Source organism: Corvus hawaiiensis, chromosome 14 (assembly GCF_020740725.1).
Source record: "Corvus hawaiiensis isolate bCorHaw1 chromosome 14, bCorHaw1.pri.cur, whole genome shotgun sequence".
Taxonomy (NCBI): Eukaryota; Metazoa; Chordata; class Aves; order Passeriformes; family Corvidae; genus Corvus; species Corvus hawaiiensis.
Genome location: NC_063226.1, coordinates 20,578,496 through 20,599,764, shown reverse-complemented (window position 1 = coordinate 20,599,764; position 21,269 = coordinate 20,578,496). Strand labels below are relative to the sequence as shown.

The 21,269-nt window shown below is 46.5% G+C and overlaps 2 protein-coding genes across 2 annotated transcripts in view; both read left to right on the top strand.

The window, feature by feature from the left end:
- On the top strand, nucleotides 1-11,483 carry PGK1 (phosphoglycerate kinase 1). Its single transcript, XM_048319304.1, has 11 exons — nucleotides 1-145; nucleotides 2,710-2,760; nucleotides 3,539-3,694; nucleotides 3,808-3,952; nucleotides 6,078-6,181; nucleotides 6,880-6,999; nucleotides 7,824-7,938; nucleotides 8,232-8,411; nucleotides 8,943-9,120; nucleotides 9,304-9,402; nucleotides 11,023-11,483. Exons 1-11 carry the CDS (start codon nucleotides 81-83, stop codon nucleotides 11,061-11,063), a joined length of 1,254 nt encoding a protein of 417 aa, XP_048175261.1. The 5' UTR covers nucleotides 1-80; the 3' UTR covers nucleotides 11,064-11,483.
- A 2,940-nt stretch (nucleotides 11,484-14,423) lies between these two features.
- Nucleotides 14,424-21,269, top strand: part of AMOT (angiomotin) — a 57,765-nt gene continuing 50,919 nt past the window's right edge. Inside the window, exon 1 of the mRNA XM_048318745.1 lies at nucleotides 14,424-14,549. The gene's annotated coding sequence lies outside the window, so the exon portion shown is untranslated. The remainder of the gene's footprint in view (nucleotides 14,550-21,269) is intronic.

Sequence of the window (21,269 nt, the reverse complement as noted above, 5' to 3'; positions counted from 1 at the left end):
GGCGGCGCGGGCGGCGCTGCGGCAGAACGCGGAGGCGGCGAAGCGGTGCGGGTAGAGCGGCAGTCGGGCTAGCAGCAGACATGTCTCTCTCTAACAAACTCACCCTGGACAAGGTGGACGTGAAGGGCAAGCGCGTCGTCATGAGGTGAGGCGTTTCGGGGAGAACGTGCGTCTCCGGGGGCCGCCCTGCCCCATCCTCCACGCTGGGGCCGGGCCAGTGCCCCCTGGCAGCAGCCCCTTGCTCGAGCCCGGCACGTGTCGACCTGTGCGGTTTTAGTTTCATTTTTTTTTTTCTCTCGCTGGGTGTTGGAGAGGCTCCTGCATCCATCATCGAGTCGGCCTGGCTTCCCTGCGGGGGACGTGGCGGCCGGGCAGGGTGTAAATCCCGGCCAGGCTCTGCCGCCTTGGATCACCCCGCTCGCACGTGTGTCGGCCACAGGCGGCTTGAGGCGAAATCCAGCCAGCCTGCCGTGCTTTTATTCCAGAGAACTACCCCCAAAAATGCTTATTTCCCGGTTATTTTTTCCTTACTGAAATTTCACAAAGCATTGCAATAAGAAAGTGAAGATACGGCTCTGTCCAGCTATCCAGATACCAATAATAATTCAGCATTTTGCACCCGGAATCAAATCATAGAATCACAGAATTGCCTGGGTTGGGAGGGACTTTCAAGCTCATCTCTTTCTACTCCCATTCCAAGGGCAGGAACACCTTTTGCTAGGCCAGGTTGCTCCAAACCTTTTCCAGCCTGCCCTTGGACACTTCCAGGGATGGGGCGTCACCGCAGGTTTTCAGAACATCCTGGTCTGAAACCCTAAAATAGGCATTCATGGCTTACTTTTAAAGCATCAGTGCCTGAACGCCTAATGTTGGAATTGTTGCCAAATCCTGGGAGATAAGGGCACCAAGGTGCATCGTGATATGTCCTGCTCGAAATACTTTTATTGTGGGGTAGTTTGTTCAAGGTCACTATAATGCGGCTGCTACGTGTGTGTTATCTACTCTGTGAGTAGGCAGGGACACAGCAAAAGTATAGCTTCTCTTAATCGTAGTATGACAGACAACTTGCTCTTTTTACCTCGTCTCTGCAACCTTGTTTTGACCTAGTTCCCTAAAAATTTGGTTATCAGAAACCAGCCCGTGTAGCAAGTACTGAAGAAGCTTGCTCAGGATTTCTGTGCACTTTCTAAGTCTGGTATAACAAAAGAGCTTTCTATCTCTATAAAAGTCTGTACCTGACTGGTTTTTTGGCCATCTGTCTGGTTTTTTTCCATTTCTGAGTCATGTTACAGAGAGCAGCCGTGCGTTGGCAGACGATGGGCTGGGTTTGCCCGCTCAAAGTCTCTGTTAATTAACGCACAAATCTAACTTTGCTGTTCTGTGAGGGGTTACCCAAACGCAGCAGGTGACTGCCAGGCTCTGTCTCCTGCCTGCATCTCACCTCTCTGAAACGAGTCACCACGTGTTTTCGGTAGTACTAAAATTGATACCTCTTCATTTTCTGCTCATGTTCATCGTAAGTTTGGCGTACTCAGTCCTGCTTAGCTTCCGGTCCTTAATGCGGAAGCTTCAGGAAAAGTTGAGAATGGGGAGGAGAGAGCGTTCAGGGCAGCTCAGATTTCAATGGTCTGCAGGGGGGAAGAAGGCTGAGCTAGGTCTTTCTTTTGTAGTTTTGATGGCTCTGTAAAGCAAACTGTTCTTTTATTCTCTCCTTTTAGGATAATGGCCCGATAATGATGCTTTTCTTTGCCCTTTCTAGAACTCGACCACTGTGCTGTGGGGCTGCCAGTTCAATTTCTTTCTGCTCAGCTACTCCTGTTTTGCTGGCAGCTTTTGTCTTTTCTTCCCATTTGTTTCACGTGCTGAGTGGGCTGCAGGGGGATTCATTCACTCAGCTTGCTGAACTCGGATGTTCTTTAACGTAGAGAGTGATAAAGGATGCACACTCTGCTCTCTGCCATTCGCTGTCCCAGCTATGAGTGTTCCCTTCTGTAGCTCAGTGAGCAATTCTGCCTCCGCAGTTACGAAACGCAGCTTCCTGCACATGGGCACGAGGGATGCCAGGAGATCGGGCTGGTGAAACTCCTCCCTTCCAGCCCTTCAGCTGGCACGAGTCAGGAAGTTACCTCAAGATCCAAGTCAGGCCTTCCAGGGAGAATGTGATAAACCACAGCACTCAGCTGTAGGGAGATTCGAGCTGCAGAGGACAGAAATGAAAGCTTCCTTGAACTGCCTGCTGGCCACAGTAGTCCAGCCAAGTGTTTTAGAAGCCTCATTAGAGAACACAAGGTCATTTGTCGTTGTTCATTCCCTTTCTCTTGGAAGCTCCTTGTTGGGGATCTGAAATCATGTTGTTTAAAAATAAAAAGTTCAATCTTTTCCTGCTCAGCGTCACTGCTGCTCTGGTCCTGAGCATTAGGATATATTGGTGGCCCAGCTTTCCTGAGAAATCCTAGCAGTGGTTGTTCTCCATTTGTGGTGTTATCACAAGCAGAAATGGCTGGTAACATACTGATTTCAGAATGGAACTTGTGGACAGGGCAGAGCTGAAGATCTTAACTCTAATTGTAACATTGCTTTTCTAGCCAGGACCTTTTCTGGCAAGTTCCCTCATTCATTTGTTGAATATTTAAAATTAAATAAAATAAATAAGTAATAAAATAAATTTGTTGAATATTTAATTTTGCTTGTGGTTTTGGTTTTTTTTAGGGTTGACTTCAATGTTCCAATGAAGGATCACAAAATAACCAACAATCAGAGGTGAGCCATAATTTCCATCCCAAATGGAGGCCCCAAAGTCTGCTGTGTCTCTGACTTCTCCCCAGTACCTGGAACATTACCACGATTAAGCTGCCATTACTCATACCAGAATATTAAGGATATCAGAGAAAGTCCCACCATTTTTAATTAAACCCCCTGCAGTTATTAGGAAACTACACTTAACTACAAGGCTGCTGCTTGCTGTAGCTGCTGTGGAAAGCATATGGAGAAAATATGTTAGAGATCCTAAACTTCCTAAGCTGGTTATGACTATTTTGCAGCCACATCCCTTAGGCTGTGTGTGAAAGTTGTCTCTGTTTGTTACTATCCAGAAGTCTGTGTGCCTCCTGCTTACCCTGGGGCTGTGTTGTCTTTGTTAGAATAATTGTTGCAGTGCAGCACACAAAGATTTGGGTTTTAGAAACATTGATGCCAGATGTCTCGCCCTGCTTGTCATCCACTTGCAGGCAGGTGCCAGTTTTGTTCCCCACAATGTGCTCACTACTTATCATTTCTCTATTGCTGCAGGATCACAGAGTAACCCAGGAAGCCTGGTAGTGTTCAAGTGTCTCCTGGCATTTCTTAGCTGAGCAATCAGAATTTAGATTACAAAATGCATTTTAATTCCATGTCCTGTATTGCTTGGAAAATAACAGCGAAATGTATGAAAACAGGCTGGGATGGAGAATTTTGTTGATGCTTTCTTAAGGAATTGTTCTGTCCAGCTCTTGTGCTGGTAATTGAGTCCTTATTAATTAGTTTCTCTGTGCCATTACAGAATCAAGGCAGCTGTTCCTACCATCAAGCACTGCTTGGACCATGGGGCCAAGTCCGTGGTTCTCATGAGTCACCTGGGTCGCCCGGATGGCGTCCCCATGCCTGACAAGTTCTCCTTGGCCCCAGTAGCTGTGGAGCTGAAGGCACTCCTGGGCAGGTAAAGTGCAAGAGCAGCCTCGTGTGCATCAGGCCCTCCCTGTCAGGGGACCTGGATGTTTTCCTTTCCACCAGGAAGTCACTGGTGAGGTTACAGTGTGTCTTGTGTTGCAGGGATGTCTTGTTCCTGAAGGATTGTGTTGGTGCTGAGGTGGAGAACGCTTGTGCTAATCCTGCTGCTGGCTCAGTCATCCTGCTAGAGAACCTCCGATTCCATGTTGAAGAGGAAGGGAAAGGGAAGGATGCTTCAGGGAACAAGGTGAAACTTCGAGTCTGGCTTTCATGTGTGCCTGCTCTGATCTTACCACCTCTTTTGCTGCAGATTGACAAGGAGCCGGCAGCCTCTCTAGAACACTGATTGTGAATTTGCTCTTCAAAGGATGTCAGAGATCTTCAGTTCAGTGTGTCCCATTGTTGGGCAAAAGTTTTGAGTGGAATACAGTGAATTTCCAAGATGAAACAGCTCAAGTGAAAGGCTATAGATGACTCTGTCAAAGGTGGTGTAGTCTGTAAAAAAAACGACAAAGAAACTAAATAGGGCTGTGCAAGAAACTGCTGCTTGTTAGGCTTCATTTTTGGATGTTTAAAATGAAAACCAGTTTGGATCTAGTTTGTTGCCACCAGGCCCATAAGAATGATGCTTCTTTCTTGGGTTATATGGCTAATATTTCTGCAGCACAGGGATTATCAAACCTTCTAAGCCTGTCTGCTCTTCAGAGTAGTTATCTAGAGCCAGGCTGCCCTGCACCTCTGACATTTTGTTGAAGGTCAGCAGAGTGCTTGCTCCAGACAGCTGCTTTTCTTAGCGATGGTGACCCCGCTGGCTTTACAGAGGCCTTGGCTCTGTTCAGATCCAGTGCTTGGAGGGAATGCTGGCATAGCCTGGTGCCCTTTATGGGCTGACACAGGACTCCTGTAGCTTAGGAACACAGCAGAGAGTTGGTGAGCCTGTGCAGATGAGAGGGGGAAATGGAGCAAATCTGGAATTACTCACTGCCAGAACTGTGTGCCACTGCAAGTATGGTGGCAGGGAGAAGAGTGGGGCAGGAATTTCATTTTCTTTGGGAGACAGTCCCTTGGTTCTGTGTGTTTCTGGAATTCCCAGATGATGTAGCTGGATGTGTGCATGTGGAAGCACACACTGCACTGAGCACAGCAGGAGAGGTGCCTGTGACAGAGCTGCCTCTCCTACCAGAGGTGAAAGTCAGTGCTATGGAAACAGCGTTTGCAATACAGGATTGCACGTTCCTGACTGGTGCTTAAACTGTGTTTTTCCAAAGCAGATGCAGTGGTAGTGGTTCCTCTGTCAGAGCCTCTTGTGTTCTGCTCACAGATGGTACTGGTTCTAACTGGAGCACTTAGTCTCTGTAAAGCCAGACAGTTTGCTGAGTGAAGGAGCAGTTGGCAGCATTGTTCTAGAATCTGTATGGTCCCTTGAACTTGTCTCCTGCTCAGGCTCTGCAAAAAAGGGCCCCCAAAGCTGTGCTGAACGCCCCCCTTGCCATCTCTTGGAGTGCCTTCCTGCCATTGTCCCCACGGGGTCACATCTGGGTGCTGGCAGGGGCCTCCCGTGGGGTGATGAGCTGACAGAGCAGAAAGCCCTGGGAGAGGGGCTGGCCTGGCTGCCAGTCTGGGCTATTCCTGTACAGCAAGTGGCTGTCAGCCACCTCTGAGCAGTCACCTGCTGCCCAAGTGAGCTCTGCTGTCTCCTCATGGTGGGAAGGAGAACTGAACTGCATAAGCCATCCCATGAGGATTTGGTAGGATGCTTGGAGGAGGGAGAAAAAGTTTTTTAACAGAAATACACCTGTTCTTGCCCACTACATGCTACACTTATCTCCAGTTTTCCAGCATTGGCTGCTTTCACTGTGGCCTGTTGTAGTGTGAGGCCATTTGTCGGACTGTTCATCAGCTAATCCTCAATGCAGTTGCTAAATCAGTCCTTCAGGAGCTCATCCTTTTACCTGTGGCTCTTGGAGACTGTGCTTTCTTTGTTCAGTGAGTGAGCATGAATTTGTTTAGTCTGATTTAAGCATTGCCTTGTCTCTCCACACCCTTCTGTGCTACCTGTGTTCACCACACAACACTGGAAATCTGCTGGAGAGAGACTGAAAGGTTTGTGGTACTGCAGTTCAGAAGTGGGAACAGTCTTCAGGCTTGCAGTAGCAGTCTAAGAGTTTAAAATGGAATTTAAACCATTTAAACTTTTTTGTTGCTCCTGCTGGACTGGGAAAAAGCAAATAAGACTGACCCACTGGATGAACTGATGAGTTCCTCCAGCTGACCTTTCTTTGCTTTGCATTTATGAGGCAAATTGCTGACTTTGAGCTTCGATTCACAATCAAAGTCTCAGGGTACAAACTTGTCCTCCTTTTTCTTTTTAGATCAAGGCTGAGCCTGCAAAAGTGGAGGCTTTCAGAGCCTCTCTTTCCAAACTGGGAGACGTCTATGTCAATGATGCTTTTGGCACGGCCCACCGAGCTCACAGGTGGGTACCCATTTCCCTTCCACAGGCAGAACTGCAGAACAGTATCTGCCATGGAAACACATAAAATATTGCCCCCAAGGAGTTTTAATTTCCTTTTGGGCTTATCCTACTATCATTGTGCTGTGTTTGTTCCTCAGCAGTGGATTTACTGGAGGTAGTTGTCATTAGGGTATGCTCTTTCAAGTTTGTCTCTGGGAACAGGAGAAAGCTGAAACAAGATCTTTAGACTTGCATTGCCTTTTTTTAGACTTTGAAGATCTAAAAATTACTTGCTTAGGGCTTATATAAATTATCCTGTAATCACAACAGCCCTCTTTTCCAAAAGATTCATCACTGCAGAGTGGTTGTTTTCATGGAGTGCGTTTAGATGTGTACTTGCAAACTGCAGTGGTCCTCCTGGAAGAGGAAATCCCTGCTATTGGCTATTCTTATTTGTCCTCCAGTGTTTTGGATCACTAGTTGAGATGATAAATGTCTTGCAGATCAATATTTCTGTGCAAAACCAATGGCAGAAATTAAGCATGTACAGCTGTCTTATCAAACTAGGTGAACAAAGCCCCTGTGTGTGTTTTCATGTAGGTGGTTGCTGTTCTCATTGCTTCAGCTGACTGAAGGGTTGGCTTTGCAATGCTGTGAGACATGGGGGTGTTTCTACATGTAAATCTTTCCATTCCTCACTTTTTACTTTCATTCTGCAGCTCCATGGTAGGTGTCAATCTGCCTCAGAAGGCTGCTGGCTTCCTGATGAAGAAAGAACTGGATTATTTTGCCAAGGCCCTAGAGAGTCCAGAGAGACCCTTCTTGGCAATTCTTGGAGGGTAAGACTCAAGAACATTGTGACTGTATTTCTCTAACTCCTCTAACAAATGACAAGTTGTTTTGGCTTGGTTTAAACAAGTGCTTTCCTTTCAAGTGTATCTGCAGTTCATATTTGTAGCTGACTCCTGAGATCTGAGACTTGGATTAGAGAGGAGCAGTTCTGCTCCTGTGATGGTACAATCTGGCTGCTCATTGTCTCTCCTGACCTTTTACACTCCCCAAATTGAGACAGTCCCCAGCAGTTTTTTGTCCAGATGAGCCAGGAGAGCAGTTAAAGCCATGTGATGGCCCAGACATTGTCAATGACCTTTCCTCCCCAGTTCAGGGTACAGGAGAGCTCAGGCTCAGCACTCAGTAAACTGACATGACCTCTCATTATGCAACGGAGCCCTGCTGGGGCTGCATGGGCTCTGCTCTGCCCCAGCACCTGGTGTGCAAAGGGACTGGAAGGTGCACAACCAAGTGACTGCTCCTGTGCAGAAATATTTAATTGCAGCCAGGTCTCATCACATGTGTGCCCAGTCCAGCACTGCAGCTCTGCGAGGTGCATTTCGTCAGTTGAGCTAACTTGGCTGGGCAGTCTGGGGAAATCAAGCTCTAAGGGGCCAAATGAGGTTTATATTTAAATAAAAATGAAGAAATGTAGGGCTGAATAATGCTCTAGGAAGTTGACTTTTCTTGCTGGCCTGCAAACTTGCTAAATTCTCTTTCTGCCCATTCCCAACAACTCCTTTGTTGGATCATTCTCTAGAACTAGAACAGCCTTGACATACCATAGTCACGATACTCACTGTTCATTCTTTTTCCTTTTCTCTCTCACCAGAGCCAAAGTTCAGGATAAGATCCAGCTGATCAATAACATGCTGGATAAGGTCAATGAGATGATCATTGGTGGTGGAATGGCGTTCACCTTCCTCAAAGTGCTCAACAACATGGAGGTACGAGGAGAACAATTCCGTGTCTGCTCCTAGTGAAGAATGTGGTCTGAATGCCCCTTACATGTTCTGGGATTGAGCACTGGGTATCTTGGCTCTCTGCAGGAGTAGGGAGCACTGAGAAATTACTTGACAATCCCTTTGCAAAACTCGGATTACTGCTATGTCTCTCCATGTGCTTTATGAAAACAATCTTTCCAGAATTGCTGTCTGAGCAGTTTGGGTGCTGATGTTCTCTTCTGTCATGACCGTGAACTAAACAAACACCTCTTACTTTTCCCAATTATTTCCTCTAGATTGGCAACTCTCTGTTTGATGAAGAGGGATCAAAAATTGTCAAGGACCTGATGGCCAAGGCGGAGAAGAACGGTGTAAAGATCACTCTGCCTGTTGACTTCATCACTGCTGACAAATTTGATGAGAATGCACAGACTGGGGAAGCCACAGTGGCTTCAGGCATTCCTGCTGGCTGGATGGTAGGTTTGAATGGGAAAGGGACTGAGAGGAGGAGCAATAAGGAACAGGGTGGGTCGGACAACTCCTAAAGGAGTAGAAAGATTAATTGTGATCCTTGGCAAATGTTTTTGAGGGCAGTCAAGCTGTGTAGAGTTTGTTGGTTTAATGAAATTGAAGCCCTGTTCTGAGTTTTTAAGTCTAAAGTAGCTTTTGTGAGATTTGGATTAAAACGGCAAAATTCCTCTCCAACTTGCAGATCTGAATGCAGTAGAAATCCCTTTTATTTGGCTGGAATTTAAGTAGCATTGGCAAAGTTCCCTAACTAAGGCTTCAAGAATCTGACATTGATTTGAAATTGACTTACTGGTGTTAGGAAGATAAATACCACACCAGACTCCACCCTCTTGCAGCAGCTGCTGGCAAATCTGTCCCTGCATACAGAGAAACTCTTGTTTCATGTCTGGGGTGAGGGAGAAGCTTCTGGCTGGGCATGGGTGATTTGAGCTGGAGTCAGCAGTGAGTGTATCTGTGCCTTCTCTCACTTCCCTTAGGGCCTGGACTGCGGCCCTGAGAGTGTGAAGAAGTTTGTAGAAGTTGTGGGAAGGGCCAAGCAAATTGTGTGGAACGGTCCAGTTGGGGTCTTTGAGTGGGACAAGTTTGCCAAAGGAACCAAAGCCCTGATGGACAAAGTGGTAGAAGTAACTGGAAAAGGCTGCATCACCATTATTGGTAAGTAGTTGTGTTTGTTCTTGTTTTTCTCAATGAATGAAGGAAGCTTCTGCTGGCCAGCACTGTGTTAAAAATATTGGTCAAATTATTTTCCTCACATTCTCCTCTGTCCTTCAGCGTGAGCCTTCAGTTGGACAAAATCTGAATTTCTTGTGTGTCTCATGGATTCTGCTTGTGCTACAGGTGGTGGAGATACAGCTACTTGCTGTGCCAAGTGGAACACTGAGGATAAAGTCAGCCATGTCAGCACAGGAGGTGGTGCCAGCCTGGAGCTGCTAGAGGGTAAATCCTCTTTTATCTTCATTTGTTTGAGTAAATTTGGAGTTCTGGGTGCTTTACCATGTGTTGGTAGTCAAAAAGGCGCAACAATAGCAGAATGTTTTTTTCTGTCCCACCATGTGGAGTTGGTTTCATGCAGCTTTGGAGCCACAGGCTCCTCTTGCTGCTCTTCTGTAGCCCTCACAGAGGAAGAGAGGAAGGAAAATGGAGTATTCCTGCAAACAGCACAGTCTGCCTCTCCCAGAAGGCAAAACCACTGGGATAGAGAACGAGAGAGTGGGCTGGATTTTGTCACTGATCCCTCAGGACTTGCCAACCACCCTGTTTAAAATGCCTGGTTTCTGTTAGGCAAATCTCATCAGAACAGTCTGGAATTCTTGCCAGAAGTCTCCTCTTCCTGTTCGGAATTCCCTTGGTTTGGGGGAGCCCTCTAGTGCTCACTGACAAATCTGCACGAGGGCACTTGGAATTCAAAATGGTGAGGATTGACGAGATTCTTGTAACGAGTTCCATTGTTCTCTAAACGACTTTTCATTTCCTCTGGTAATTTGCCGTTTCCCAGTGTGTGTAAATTATCCAATGCTGTCAACTCCTCCGGAGAGGAGAAACTTCAATAAACTGCCTTGCAGCTGCTATTTCCAGGAGTGAGGTGGGAGACAGAGCTTTTGTTTCTGTTGCCTAGGGAGTGATGGGCAAGGGAAAGAATGCAGATGGCTCGAAGGAAACGCTGTGTATTCAAAAGGACAAACTTGTCTAAGGTTTGGCCCAAAATATGGGTTTGTGTGTGTGATCTTTTAAATGTAACGGAAGTCTGGCTAATTAGAAAAGCTTCTGAAGATGAAAAAAAGGGGGGGGAAATCCCTGAAAACCCAGCAAGCTAGTGAGTTGTGAACAGTGTAACAATTCAGTCCTGCTGCACAGCTTGAGCATTAGAAGGTTGTTTTTCTGAGGAAAGGCAAAACCAGAGTGGTGTCTGTTAATTATTAAAGTAGGACAAAAAGCTCAAAAAGCTGTAGAAAACATAGCACTTTAGTAATCTAGGCCCTTGTACTCAAAGATGAGCATATTCTTTTATTCCATCAGTTGGAAAGAGACATGTAAATGTCTCAACCTGGGTGTTTTAGTCACAGTAAAAGACTTGAGACTCGTGGGAGGCTTTTTCTCTAAATTAATTCTTAAAATTTCCGCCGCACTGCCCAGAATTCTATTTACGTGCCACTAGGGATTTAAGAAAGTATGCAGCAACTCCCTAAATCCAATTAAAAATCTGTTTGCCATCAAATTTAATGGAAAAGGATGTTGGGTGTTTGGATCTGGCCCTAGCAGAGACTTGGACAGAAACGTGCCATTACTGTTAATTGAGAATTGATGGCTGGGCTGTGTTAGGAATCTCTCTGCTGACATCTGAGTGCAGCTGTGCTCTGGGTGGATTTACTGTGTGGAGCAAGTCCATGGAACCACCATGGTCAGTGTGCAGCCAAACTCTTCCATTTTCAACCTGTAATTCCTGATTTACTTCTTGCAATTGCATCTCTTTTCAGTGTTACAGTTGCAAGCCTGAAGCAAAGTTGTTTGAGCACAGAGGGGTTCTTAACCCTGCTGTTGTGTTTTATCTGCCCCCAGGTAAGGTTCTCCCTGGTGTGGATGCCTTGAGCAACGTGTAGAGAGCAGAGCCCCACGTCCTGGTCCCGTGCACAGCCCCTGAGATCCAACACTTCAGCGCTTCTGTATTCCAGCTGTGCCAGAGGCAGATCCCAGAATGTAAACCGGAACGGGACCTTGGAGCAGGAGACAGCAGAGATTTTTCCGACTGCAGTTTACATGATGTGGGTTTGTCCACTGTTACCCCACTTGAATTAACGTAGTGAGTTGAAACTGTTGTTGTGAATTTAGAGTGTATATATTTATATTTTGCCTTTTCAAAGAGATTAATCCCTGTTAGAAATATATCTCAGAAAGGAGTGCACTGTCCAGCTTCCATCCTAGAGGCATTTTCATCACTTGACACGGTTCAGAAACCAGAGGGGACTCCAGTTTTTTGGAGGTTGGTTGTAATAGCTGCTGAATAAACATATTTAAAGTGCTCCTAGTTTGTATGTTGTCCTTATTTCAGATTTTTAGAATGGTCTGCATTAAAATACCTTCTAGCATCAGGAATCTGAGCTAGTTTTCCTATTTGCTCTAATTATAATATTTCTAAATCTCCTTTTATGTTTGTCCCAGTGGCTCTATAAGCACCCAGTCATCATCAAAGTGAACTTGGTAAGGAAGTAAATTGCCACAGATGTGCTGTTATGTTAGAACTTTCATGCCCCTCATAATAAAGTAAGATGAAATTTTGAATGTGCAAGTCAAGTAAGAAAAATGCAAGTTCAGCTGCTTGTCATTTAGAGGACTTGCCTTGTAGTGGGCAACTAATGTATTTAACGTCAATATAGGGAGGTAAAAATGAAGTCCCCAGCAAACAGAATTGCAACGTGCCTCTGCTGAAGTTTGTGGTCCTAAAAGCACTAGGAGTAGCATGGTAAAACTGCACAGTTGGACACTGAGGTTTGTGTGTGGCTTCAGCACACGGCAGAACTGCAGGTACTGTCAGTGGAGGCCCAGCAAGGTGGTTCTAGTGCCTGGAGCTGGATTTCCATGTGGGCTGTCCTGTGCTGGCTCCTGTGCTGGCTGCAGGGCCCAAATGTGAGCACAGAGTGGCTCAAAACCAAACCTGGGACTTCTCCAGCCTCAGCCTGGCCTCAGCTTTGGATTATGGCAGCAGTCACAGCTCTGCTCTGAGGAGAGTCACTGCTCCAGCTGAACTGCTTGTGGATCTTCCTGCTGGATCCAAGAAAAGTGAGTGGTGTGGGGCAGCCATGGCCTGGTTTGATTCCCAGTGAAGTCCCCAGCTCTGGTGTTCCTAGGAGGTTCTGCACTGCAAAAACCTTCAGGATGAGCCATGGAGGGCAATCCCTGAGGTAAGCAACAGGTCACAACACAGATTCTGCTTTGAAGTTCATTTCTGTATATGAAACATTACCAAAACAAAATGAAAGCATGTGTTATAACAGACATACTCTGCCAAGTTTTACCTGGTTATGAGGGGGTGTGAATTAAAACCCAATAATGCTGAAGGGTGGTAAAGCTGCTATGAAATATATACTTGTTACAGTTTAAAGCTGAAAGTGACTATTGCAAAGACAGTAGAAATAATGCAAATTACTGCAGCACTGTGGTGTCCTCCTCCTCTTCCTCCCCTCCTTTGTAACTCTCCCAAGCATTGTCTGATGGCACATGAATGATGCACATTTTTGCTGTGCTGTGCTCATGTTTTCCAGGCAGGGGTGCAGACCTCCAACAGCTGCAGGAACGAGGCGAAGAAAGGAGGGGGCTTGTCAGCCACAAAAAGACCATGGATTTTGGAAATCCAGTACTACGAAAACAAACATTCCACCACATCTTGTAACAGATCCTCCTTGTCTGGCTCTGGCAAACAAGGCCTCGTGACAGCACAGCCCATTTTTGTTTCAGTCTTGTGCCCCTGTGCTGCTGGATTCCCATGGAGCAATAACAGACTTTCCCCCAGCCCTCCTTTCTGGGTCTTTACAGTGGAAGGTTGGTGTGTGGCCACTACCTCTGCTGGCTTTTTCCTCTCTCCATCAAAAACAACAAAACAAAGCTATCTGTAATCAAATACAGCAAGCAGTAATGATGCTCTGTAAACACAGATGTCTCTGATTAAAAGCATTTTTCCACCTGGACTTTGGATGGTTCCTGCTCACATCTCTAAAACGTCCTTTTGTTTCCACATGGCTTGTTTTATGTACTGTTCTGTGTTCAACACAGCAAACCTTGCACAGCAGGGCCAGAGGCATACTCAGCTTTAAATAAAAATAAACTGTAGTTGTAAATAAAAATGGGTGGAACATCTGAACATGAGACCACAGGAGCTGAACGCTTGATGGCCTGCAGCTGAGTACTTCAGTGACAGACTTTCTATGGCCTTTAAGTTTTGCCTGTTAATACGTTGACAGTTTGGCTTTTACAATTTTATTACTTTTATTGGGAGTCTTTCTAGGGCAAGGAATGGTCCCTGTTAGAAATATTGTGGAAGAGAGATTAGAAGCAAGGCTGTTGAAGAAAGCTCATGATGTGATGATGAAGGTAATAGATACAGCAGGTTCAGAGGGCTGATAACGAGAGCCAGGGGAAATAAGTAAAGAGCTTAAAGCCTTTGGCCACAACAACCCCAGCAAATGCTCCAGGCTGGGGCACAGGGGCTGGAAAGTGCCTGTCAGGAAAGGCCCTGGGGGTGCTGGTCAACAGCAGCTGAACATGAGCCAGATGTGCCCAGGTGGGCAAGAGGGCACTGGCACCTGGCCTGCCCCAGCCATGGTGTGGCCAGCAGGACCAGCACAGTGACCGTCCCCCTGACTGGGCACTGCTGAGGCCACACCTGGAGTGCTGTGTTCAGTTCTGGGTCCTTCACTCCGGGAAGGACAGTGAGGGGCTGGAGCATGTCTAGGAAAGGGAACAGAGCTGGGGCAAGGGGCTGGAGCAGCAGCAGTGGCTGAGGGGGGGGCTCAGCCTGGAGAAAAGGAGGCTCAGGGTTCTGCACAACTCCCTGACAGGAGTTTGGGCATTGGGCTATGCTCCCAGAGAACCAATGATAGGGCAGGTTTAGGTTGGATATTAGGAAGAATTTCTTCATGGGAAGGATTGTTAAACCTTGAAAGGGGCTGCCCAGGGAGGTGGTGGAGTCCCCATCCCTGGAGCTGTTAAAAGACTGACTGGATGTCAGCCCTCAGTGCTCTGGTCTGGCTGACAAGGTGGGGGTCGGTCACAGGCTGGGCTCGATGCTCTCAGAAGTCTTTTCCAGCCCCGGTGGTTCCGTGATTCCCCCTCAGCCGAGGCTCGCTCCCCGCAGGCGCTCGGCGGCTCCCCCGCCCTGCAGAACTACAGCTCCCGGCCGGCACCGCTCGCCGGCCCGCCGGGGGATGCCGGGCGCCGTAGTTGCAGCCGCCTGCTGAAAGTTACCCACGGCATCGGCGGGGGGCCCTTGCCGGAGCTCCCCGGCGTGGCTCAGCGCCGTGCCGGCCGCGGCAGCCCGCGGGGAGCGGCCCGGGATGGATGTGCGGGCGGCCGCGGGGCCCGGCGCCCGCGGGGTAAGGGCGCTGCGCGGGGTGAGGGCGCGGCTGCGGCCGCGGGGCGAGGCCGGCGCCCAGCGCGGGGAAAGGCCGGCGCTGTCCCCTCAAGCACCGCCCGGGACGGGCCCCCCGAGGCGGGGCAGGGGAGCCGGGTGTCCCCGCTGCCCTCGCGGGGATCTCCTCCTCCTTCCCCGGGCGGTGCGGGGCTGTTCTGGGGCTCAGCCCGCACTGCTCGGGGGCTCTGGGGAAGGTTGGGCGTGGGCAGGCGGCGAGGCTCGGGGGCTGCTGGTGGTGTGTGGGTGCCTTCTCTGCTCATCTGTCCGGCCCCTCCCCGGCTCCATTGTCAGCTTCAGGTAGTGCCGGGGATGTGTTGTTACCCACAGCCTCTGCCCCAGCCGCCAGAGATGGTCCCTGTTCTGCCCTTCTCCTCCCGCCGGCCCCAGACACCCGCAGGAGCTCCCCCGCACCTGTCCCAGCTCTGAATTTAACAGAAACGTCTCCAAATCCTCCTGCTTTGATCTCTGAGAGAGCAAATTTGGAGGGTGATAATCCCCAAAGGGTTAAAGGCTTTGCATCCGTGCCTTGGTTTGGCCATCCCCGGTACGGTCTGAGGGATTGTGGATTTCATTCACAGACTGAGTCAGGCAGGGCCAGAAATATTCACCGTGACTTTTACCACATCGTCTAAGCAGCTCAGATCCCATCTGCCTCAATTCCAGGATAGTTTCTGAGGAAGGTGGGGGCTGGAAAGCCAAATCTTTAGTGTGGAGGAGCTGTGGTGGACAAAGGAACTGGGGTGATGTTAAACACCACTGCTTTTCTTGGTGCTGGCACCAGCCAAGAGCTGGCTGCACGTGGTGGGATAACCCAGCACTTCCATATTTCAGGCTTCTGGGGGGCTGAAATCCCAGCCCGGATTCTGGTCCTTGGCATCCTCACCTGTGCTCTCCCACCATGACATGCATAAAGAAGATCTCCACTCAATTTTCAGGTTAAAATTTTCAGTGTTGCCTCTGATAAATGATTCTTAATTCAGCCCCGATGCAGTATAAAATAGAAAATTCCATTTTAGCTCATTTTTCATTTTTATTCCACTTTCTAGTGATAATTTTTTCATTAAGCATCTAATCACATCCTAGCATTTCTCATCAGCAAGGCTCAAGGTGCTTTACAAAAGAGGGAAAAATATGATTATTCTAATTATCCTTATTAAGGCTTCGGTTTTGGGCAGGTTCTGCAGATAATATAGGCCATAAATAATTAAGAGTACAATCTAATTAGGAGAAATCTCTAGTTGTAAACTGAAGTGCCACACTGAAGAAGGCAGTGTCCAAAGGCCTGGCCTTGTAACCTAATCTCCCTGATCAGAACACTATCCCATTAACCCACAAATCTCCCGTCTCCTGACCTGTCTGCCCCACGGACAGGTAATTCCATGTGCAGGATCCAAGGGAGGGAGTTTCAGTGACCAAAAGCAGCCTGGAGAGTGTTCTGTTGAAGTTCCTTGCCATTTGAATAAAGGTCTTGTGTTTACCAAAATGTCCAGCCTGAGCTGAGCAGGGTTGGGCATGGAACTGATGGAGTCTTTTAGTAGAAATAGGGTTTGGAAATAAGAAGCATTGCTCCAAATGAGTCCAGAAGGTACAGAAAAAGGTTGTGGCTCGGATCTAGTTCATCCACAACCTAAACAGAATTCTGACCTGAAACTTGCTCTGAACTCTTTGTCAAATTTCATCAAAGTTGGACATTGGCTTTCCTGTTTGGGAATTTAGTTTGCTTGTGCTAAACTGGGTCTGTGTATCCTGACACCTGCATGTCCTGCTGGGAGCTGGCTACCTCAGGACCACAGTTTACCCACATAATTCAGCAGCAGGACTATGTGGATGAAATCCTTGTTCTCATTCCAAGTACCTGCTGTCACATCTTAGTTATTCTGTGGGAATGTTTTTGCTCTGATCCGTGGTCACCCAGCGCTCAGCTCTGACCTAGTTGCAACATTCTTGTTAGGCAGAGAAATTTCTGAGTTTGGCTTTGCAGTTCACCTTCTCAGTAAGTAAATCTTTGCTCTGTGACACCATCTACCATCACTTTATAAGGGATCATGAGGCTGATGAGGACAGTGTGTGTCTCTACAACAGCTTCTCCCACTGTACCACTGCAATGTCCAACACAGAGCAGGTGTAGACCATGTTGTCGATGAAAATTCCTGAGTCTGGTGATCTGTAGCAGCTTTCTTACCACTAAAGGAACTGCACCTGTGTTAGTCTGGTGTTGTGTAATTTCCTTGAAAGTTGGTGACATAAGAGCAGCTACAAATAAAGCTGAAAATCACAGACTGCCTTTCTGCCTGAGCCTGATGGGGCTTAGTCTTGGCCAAGTTGGTGTAATTTTCAAACGTAACTCAAAGGGATGCTGATTACAAGTTACACTGAAATGAGTCCCCAAGTCCCTTGGGGTCTTGGACAGACCTGTATCTTTATATATCTGTGCTGTAATTTCTTCATTTGTATCGTGTTAACTGTAGTTCAGTCTCACTGCTGGAAGCTTTGAGTACTGAGGCAATGGCTGGAGCTCACAGTAACGTTGGTGCTACTGGGAATGTGCTGCATATGGCAGGGGAGGACCTGCAGCAATGAGGAAGCTGGGAGTGCAGGCATTTTGAGCAGCAGAATGAGGGAGGGTGAGAGGGAAAAATAGAAAAGTCAGGAATAAAAGCTAAACCACCACCAGGATTGTAGGTGATGATGGGTTCCCTAAGAACATTCTCATGTGCTGCTTAGGGGAGGGAGAAGAGAAGAGCCTTCCTGGAGAAGTGCATTTCCACACAATGAAGCCTTTGGTTTCTTCCCTTGCACATTTGTAGAGCGCTCACATCTTTCTTTCCTTTACCCCAGGAGACATTCCTGTTTCCTTTCATTCACCAGTGTTTGGAAGGAGATGAGGCACTGTTGGGCTCCCTTATTAACTTAATCTGTGGGAAGCTCCACATAAATCCCTGGATTTCCCAGTCCTGATAGAAGGAGGTGTTTGTGGAGTCGAACACAAAGTGGAGGTTCCTGCACAGGGAGGGTTTGACGATGTCCTGAGCCTGTGACTCTTAATCCTGCCTTGCTTTGAAGTCTGAAGCTCAGGAGTCTGCATTAATGATCAAGGGGCAGAGCTGAATACAGAATTCCTATGGCAGGAAGGTAAAGGTGTGGGTAGGAATGTGGGAAGAGAATATTTAAGACAGTCTGGCATGTATAGTTAATAATATTAAAAAAGTAATCATGGTTATTTCCTACAGGTGCTCAAGTTCTCAAGGCTTTGAGCATCTTCTCATCCCTTGTGCATCACTGGTCTCTGGCTGGATCATGTCATGTTCACAATATTAAATTCCTTGAAAAGTAGAAAACTTCAGTTTTGAAAACTTGTCCTTCTCTACAGTGGGAAACTTGCTCTGCCCCTTAGGCAGGAATGTCTGTTCCTCCTGCAGTGTTTCAGAGCTGTGCTTGGCATTTGGCTGTCACTCTGTCCCACTCTGCCAAGTGTCAGTGATCCCTGAATGCTTAAAAAGTTCCTTGGGACTCTCAGCAGATGTGAAGCTCTTCTAAATTTGAGATTTGTCAGGAGCAGAATGCGTTAGAACAATTATTTCTGACTTTGACTTATGCCTGTGTTAAAACTCACTTATTTTTACCACAGTGTGTGTTCTTTTTAGGACTCTGAGCTGTTTCTCTAATTCAGGAGCTGTTCTTCCCGATTTTTACTTCATAAAGGAAAATAGTCAAAAGGGCTGTGTATCTTGCTACACATAATACACAGATATCTACTGCATTATAAAGTCTTGTGTATTTTTTTTGGTAAACACTGGATTTCTTTATGTATTTAATACCATAGTGTAAATGAATATTTATGGAGGTGGCTGAGGTCTTTGAGTGAGCTGTGTCATGTAAAATTTTGATCCAAATCCCAGGAGAAAAACCCCATCTCTGATATTGCAACTCTTTCTTGTCCCCAGGGAATTAAAAAGACAAAATATTTTAAGCCATTGAACATGCACTGAGCTTTAGTTTGTTAGCTAAGTAGGAGTAGGATGTCTTTCCTCAGCTACATTCAAAACTGAAGAACAAAAAGCTACCTTGAAAAATGGCCTTTGGGAGGCAGATGGCAGAAGCCAAGAAACTTGAGCCCTTTGCAAATGAATACTCTGTCCTCAACATTGTCTCTTTTGTTTCCCACACTTCCATGAGCTGCACATGGATTCAATTTACCAGTTTTTAACCCTTCTTCCTGGTGCCTGATCCGAGCACAGTTTGGGAGCTGGGACAGCTGGCACTGAGGTGCTTGGCTTTGGGTTTATTTTTGCTGCCTGTTTGTCCCTGTGCAAGCTCTGGCTCAGGTGTGTAAGGTAATCCAGGAGACACGGCTTGGGTGCATCCTGGGGAGAGGGAATCAAAGCTTTTCCAGCTTCCTGGCAAAGGGTGGAACAGAGGCAGGGCTGGGAGCAGGTTTGCTTTGATGAAAACATAGCAGCCTTCCCACTGTGGCTCCCATCGGGGAAGGTGTTGGAGCTGTGCTAGGACTTTTTAAAGGAGAGCTTGTTTTTCTTGGCATAGCTCAAAAATTGATGGAAAGTCAGGGTGGAGCCAAGGGATTTGGCATCATGGGAATTTCTCACACCAGCTTGTCTTTGTGTTGCAGCACCACAGAAGTGCTTTCTGCTGAGAGAAGCATTTACATCAGATGTTTATTTGAGACAGTGAAATTTATTCCAGTGAGTGATGATTGCCCAGAGTAAATGCAGTTCTTAGTAATGACTGTGTTGTTTCCAAAAGCATACCTAGCTCCTAGAGTTGCTGTTTGCCAAGTTGTTAGGGATCTAATTAATAATCAGTTTAAAACAAAAATGGCATTTCATATCAAGAACATAATGCATTTTCATCCCTCATTTTTCTCTTGATAACTGTTGAACAAAGATCACCAGCAGAGAGTGCTGGTGCTCTTCCAGAATGTGGCAGCAGCTTCTGAAATTGATTGTAAAATCTAATCAGACTTTGTTCCATAATTCTATTTTTAGTTTTTCATTTACATGAAAATGAAATGTTAATCAATTACCTGTAACTTGATATCTTGCTCTCTCTAATTATCAGTCTTTTTGTAGCTTACTACAGGGGAAAGATTGTTTTTAGGAGAACATCTACATATTCATAAAAATTCTAATTTGAAGCAGTTGTTTAAGAGAAATTAATCTCTTTTGTTTCGTTATGTTTTTTGTACATAACATTTTTTTTCTCCTTTCATTTCTCTTCTTTAATTTCACATTCAGAATAAGCTGATTACTCTTCAGTACAGCTTCTGTGTAGCAGGGGAAGATGGTTCTGCTCCTGCAACTAGCAGAGCTCTTGCATGCACATGGCACTGAGTGTTTCACTGAGACCATACCTTTACCCTTCCCAGGCAATGCAAGGTTGCTCCCAGCCAGAGATTGCTGTTGGTTGGGCCTCTTTCATTTCTCACTTCTGAGTCTGCTTCTGACATCAGCATTAAAAATGAGTTGCAAGAGCTTTAAATCAAAGAGCACCCCCTCTCCCCCATCCTTGTGGTATTTATCAGTACGGCTGCACCATTTTAAGGCCTGGAGGCTTTGAAGAGGTTGGGCTTTTTGATATCAAATCAGCCATGGTTGTCCCCTCTTAGGCTTTATGATCATTGAAATATCAGGATTAGCAAGTCTGGTTTTTGCTGCAGAGCCTGCTGTGCATCTTGTTCGCTTGTAATTTCATACAATCTTTAGTCCTTGAGAGCAAACAAATACTGTGTTGAAGTTCAGTGCCTCCATGCCTTACTCTTAAAGCTCACTCTGGTCCAAATCCACTGGAAATTGAGGGAATATTTCAGTTAATTCCAGCAGATTTTAAAGACACATCTCTTTTTAAGGAGACTTGAGAGGCAAGAGTGCAGAGGGAAGGGAGCAAGAGAGAAGCAAGGGAGATGGTCAACTTTCCTACATCAAGGCTGTTAACATATGATAGACATCAGATAAAGGCTTACAGGTCTGTGTTTGGGAGAAGAACAATGTCTAAGGAAATCTCTTTCTCGAGACCAACCTTATTTTGCCCAAACTACATTTAACTGTAGAGCACTGGGATGTGAATGTGTTTAGGGCAAAGCTGAAACATTTGTTTTTCCATAGTTGGCAGTTGTTTACCGCTCTCCTGGATACACTGCTCTCTTCTGCAATTCTGCATAGAGAGGGGCCAAGGTTCAGCAGTTAGAATAATTCTCCTTACAGGTGGTACCTGATCAATCACCTCACGGGTGACATGTCACTGCTGACCTCTATATTACATTTCACTGTGGTGAGCTGTTCCTTTCCCCCCCTTCCTTGCAGGCCTTTTCTTCACCCCAGGAACCATGCTGCACTTGAGTTACAACCCATTAGAGGTACCTCCCAGACTGACAGACTTAAAACTCTTCACACACAGCAGCATGAAAAATCTTAGATGAGCTGGGGCTGTGTTACGGTGTAAATCACAGTAGACACAGGGCAGGAAGTTGGCTATGCAGAAGTTTCTGTATCAGTTACTTCCCTCCCAGAAATTATGTGGTCATCAAAGTTTTATTGTGTAGAATTGGTGAAATAATACATTTGTGTAGAAAGACACAGGAGTTACTTAGTGAAGGTCAGAGGAATAAATAGTGTGTAACTGTTCCTGCTCGTGTGTTTGGAAAAGTAGAATTTTTCTAGCAATTCCA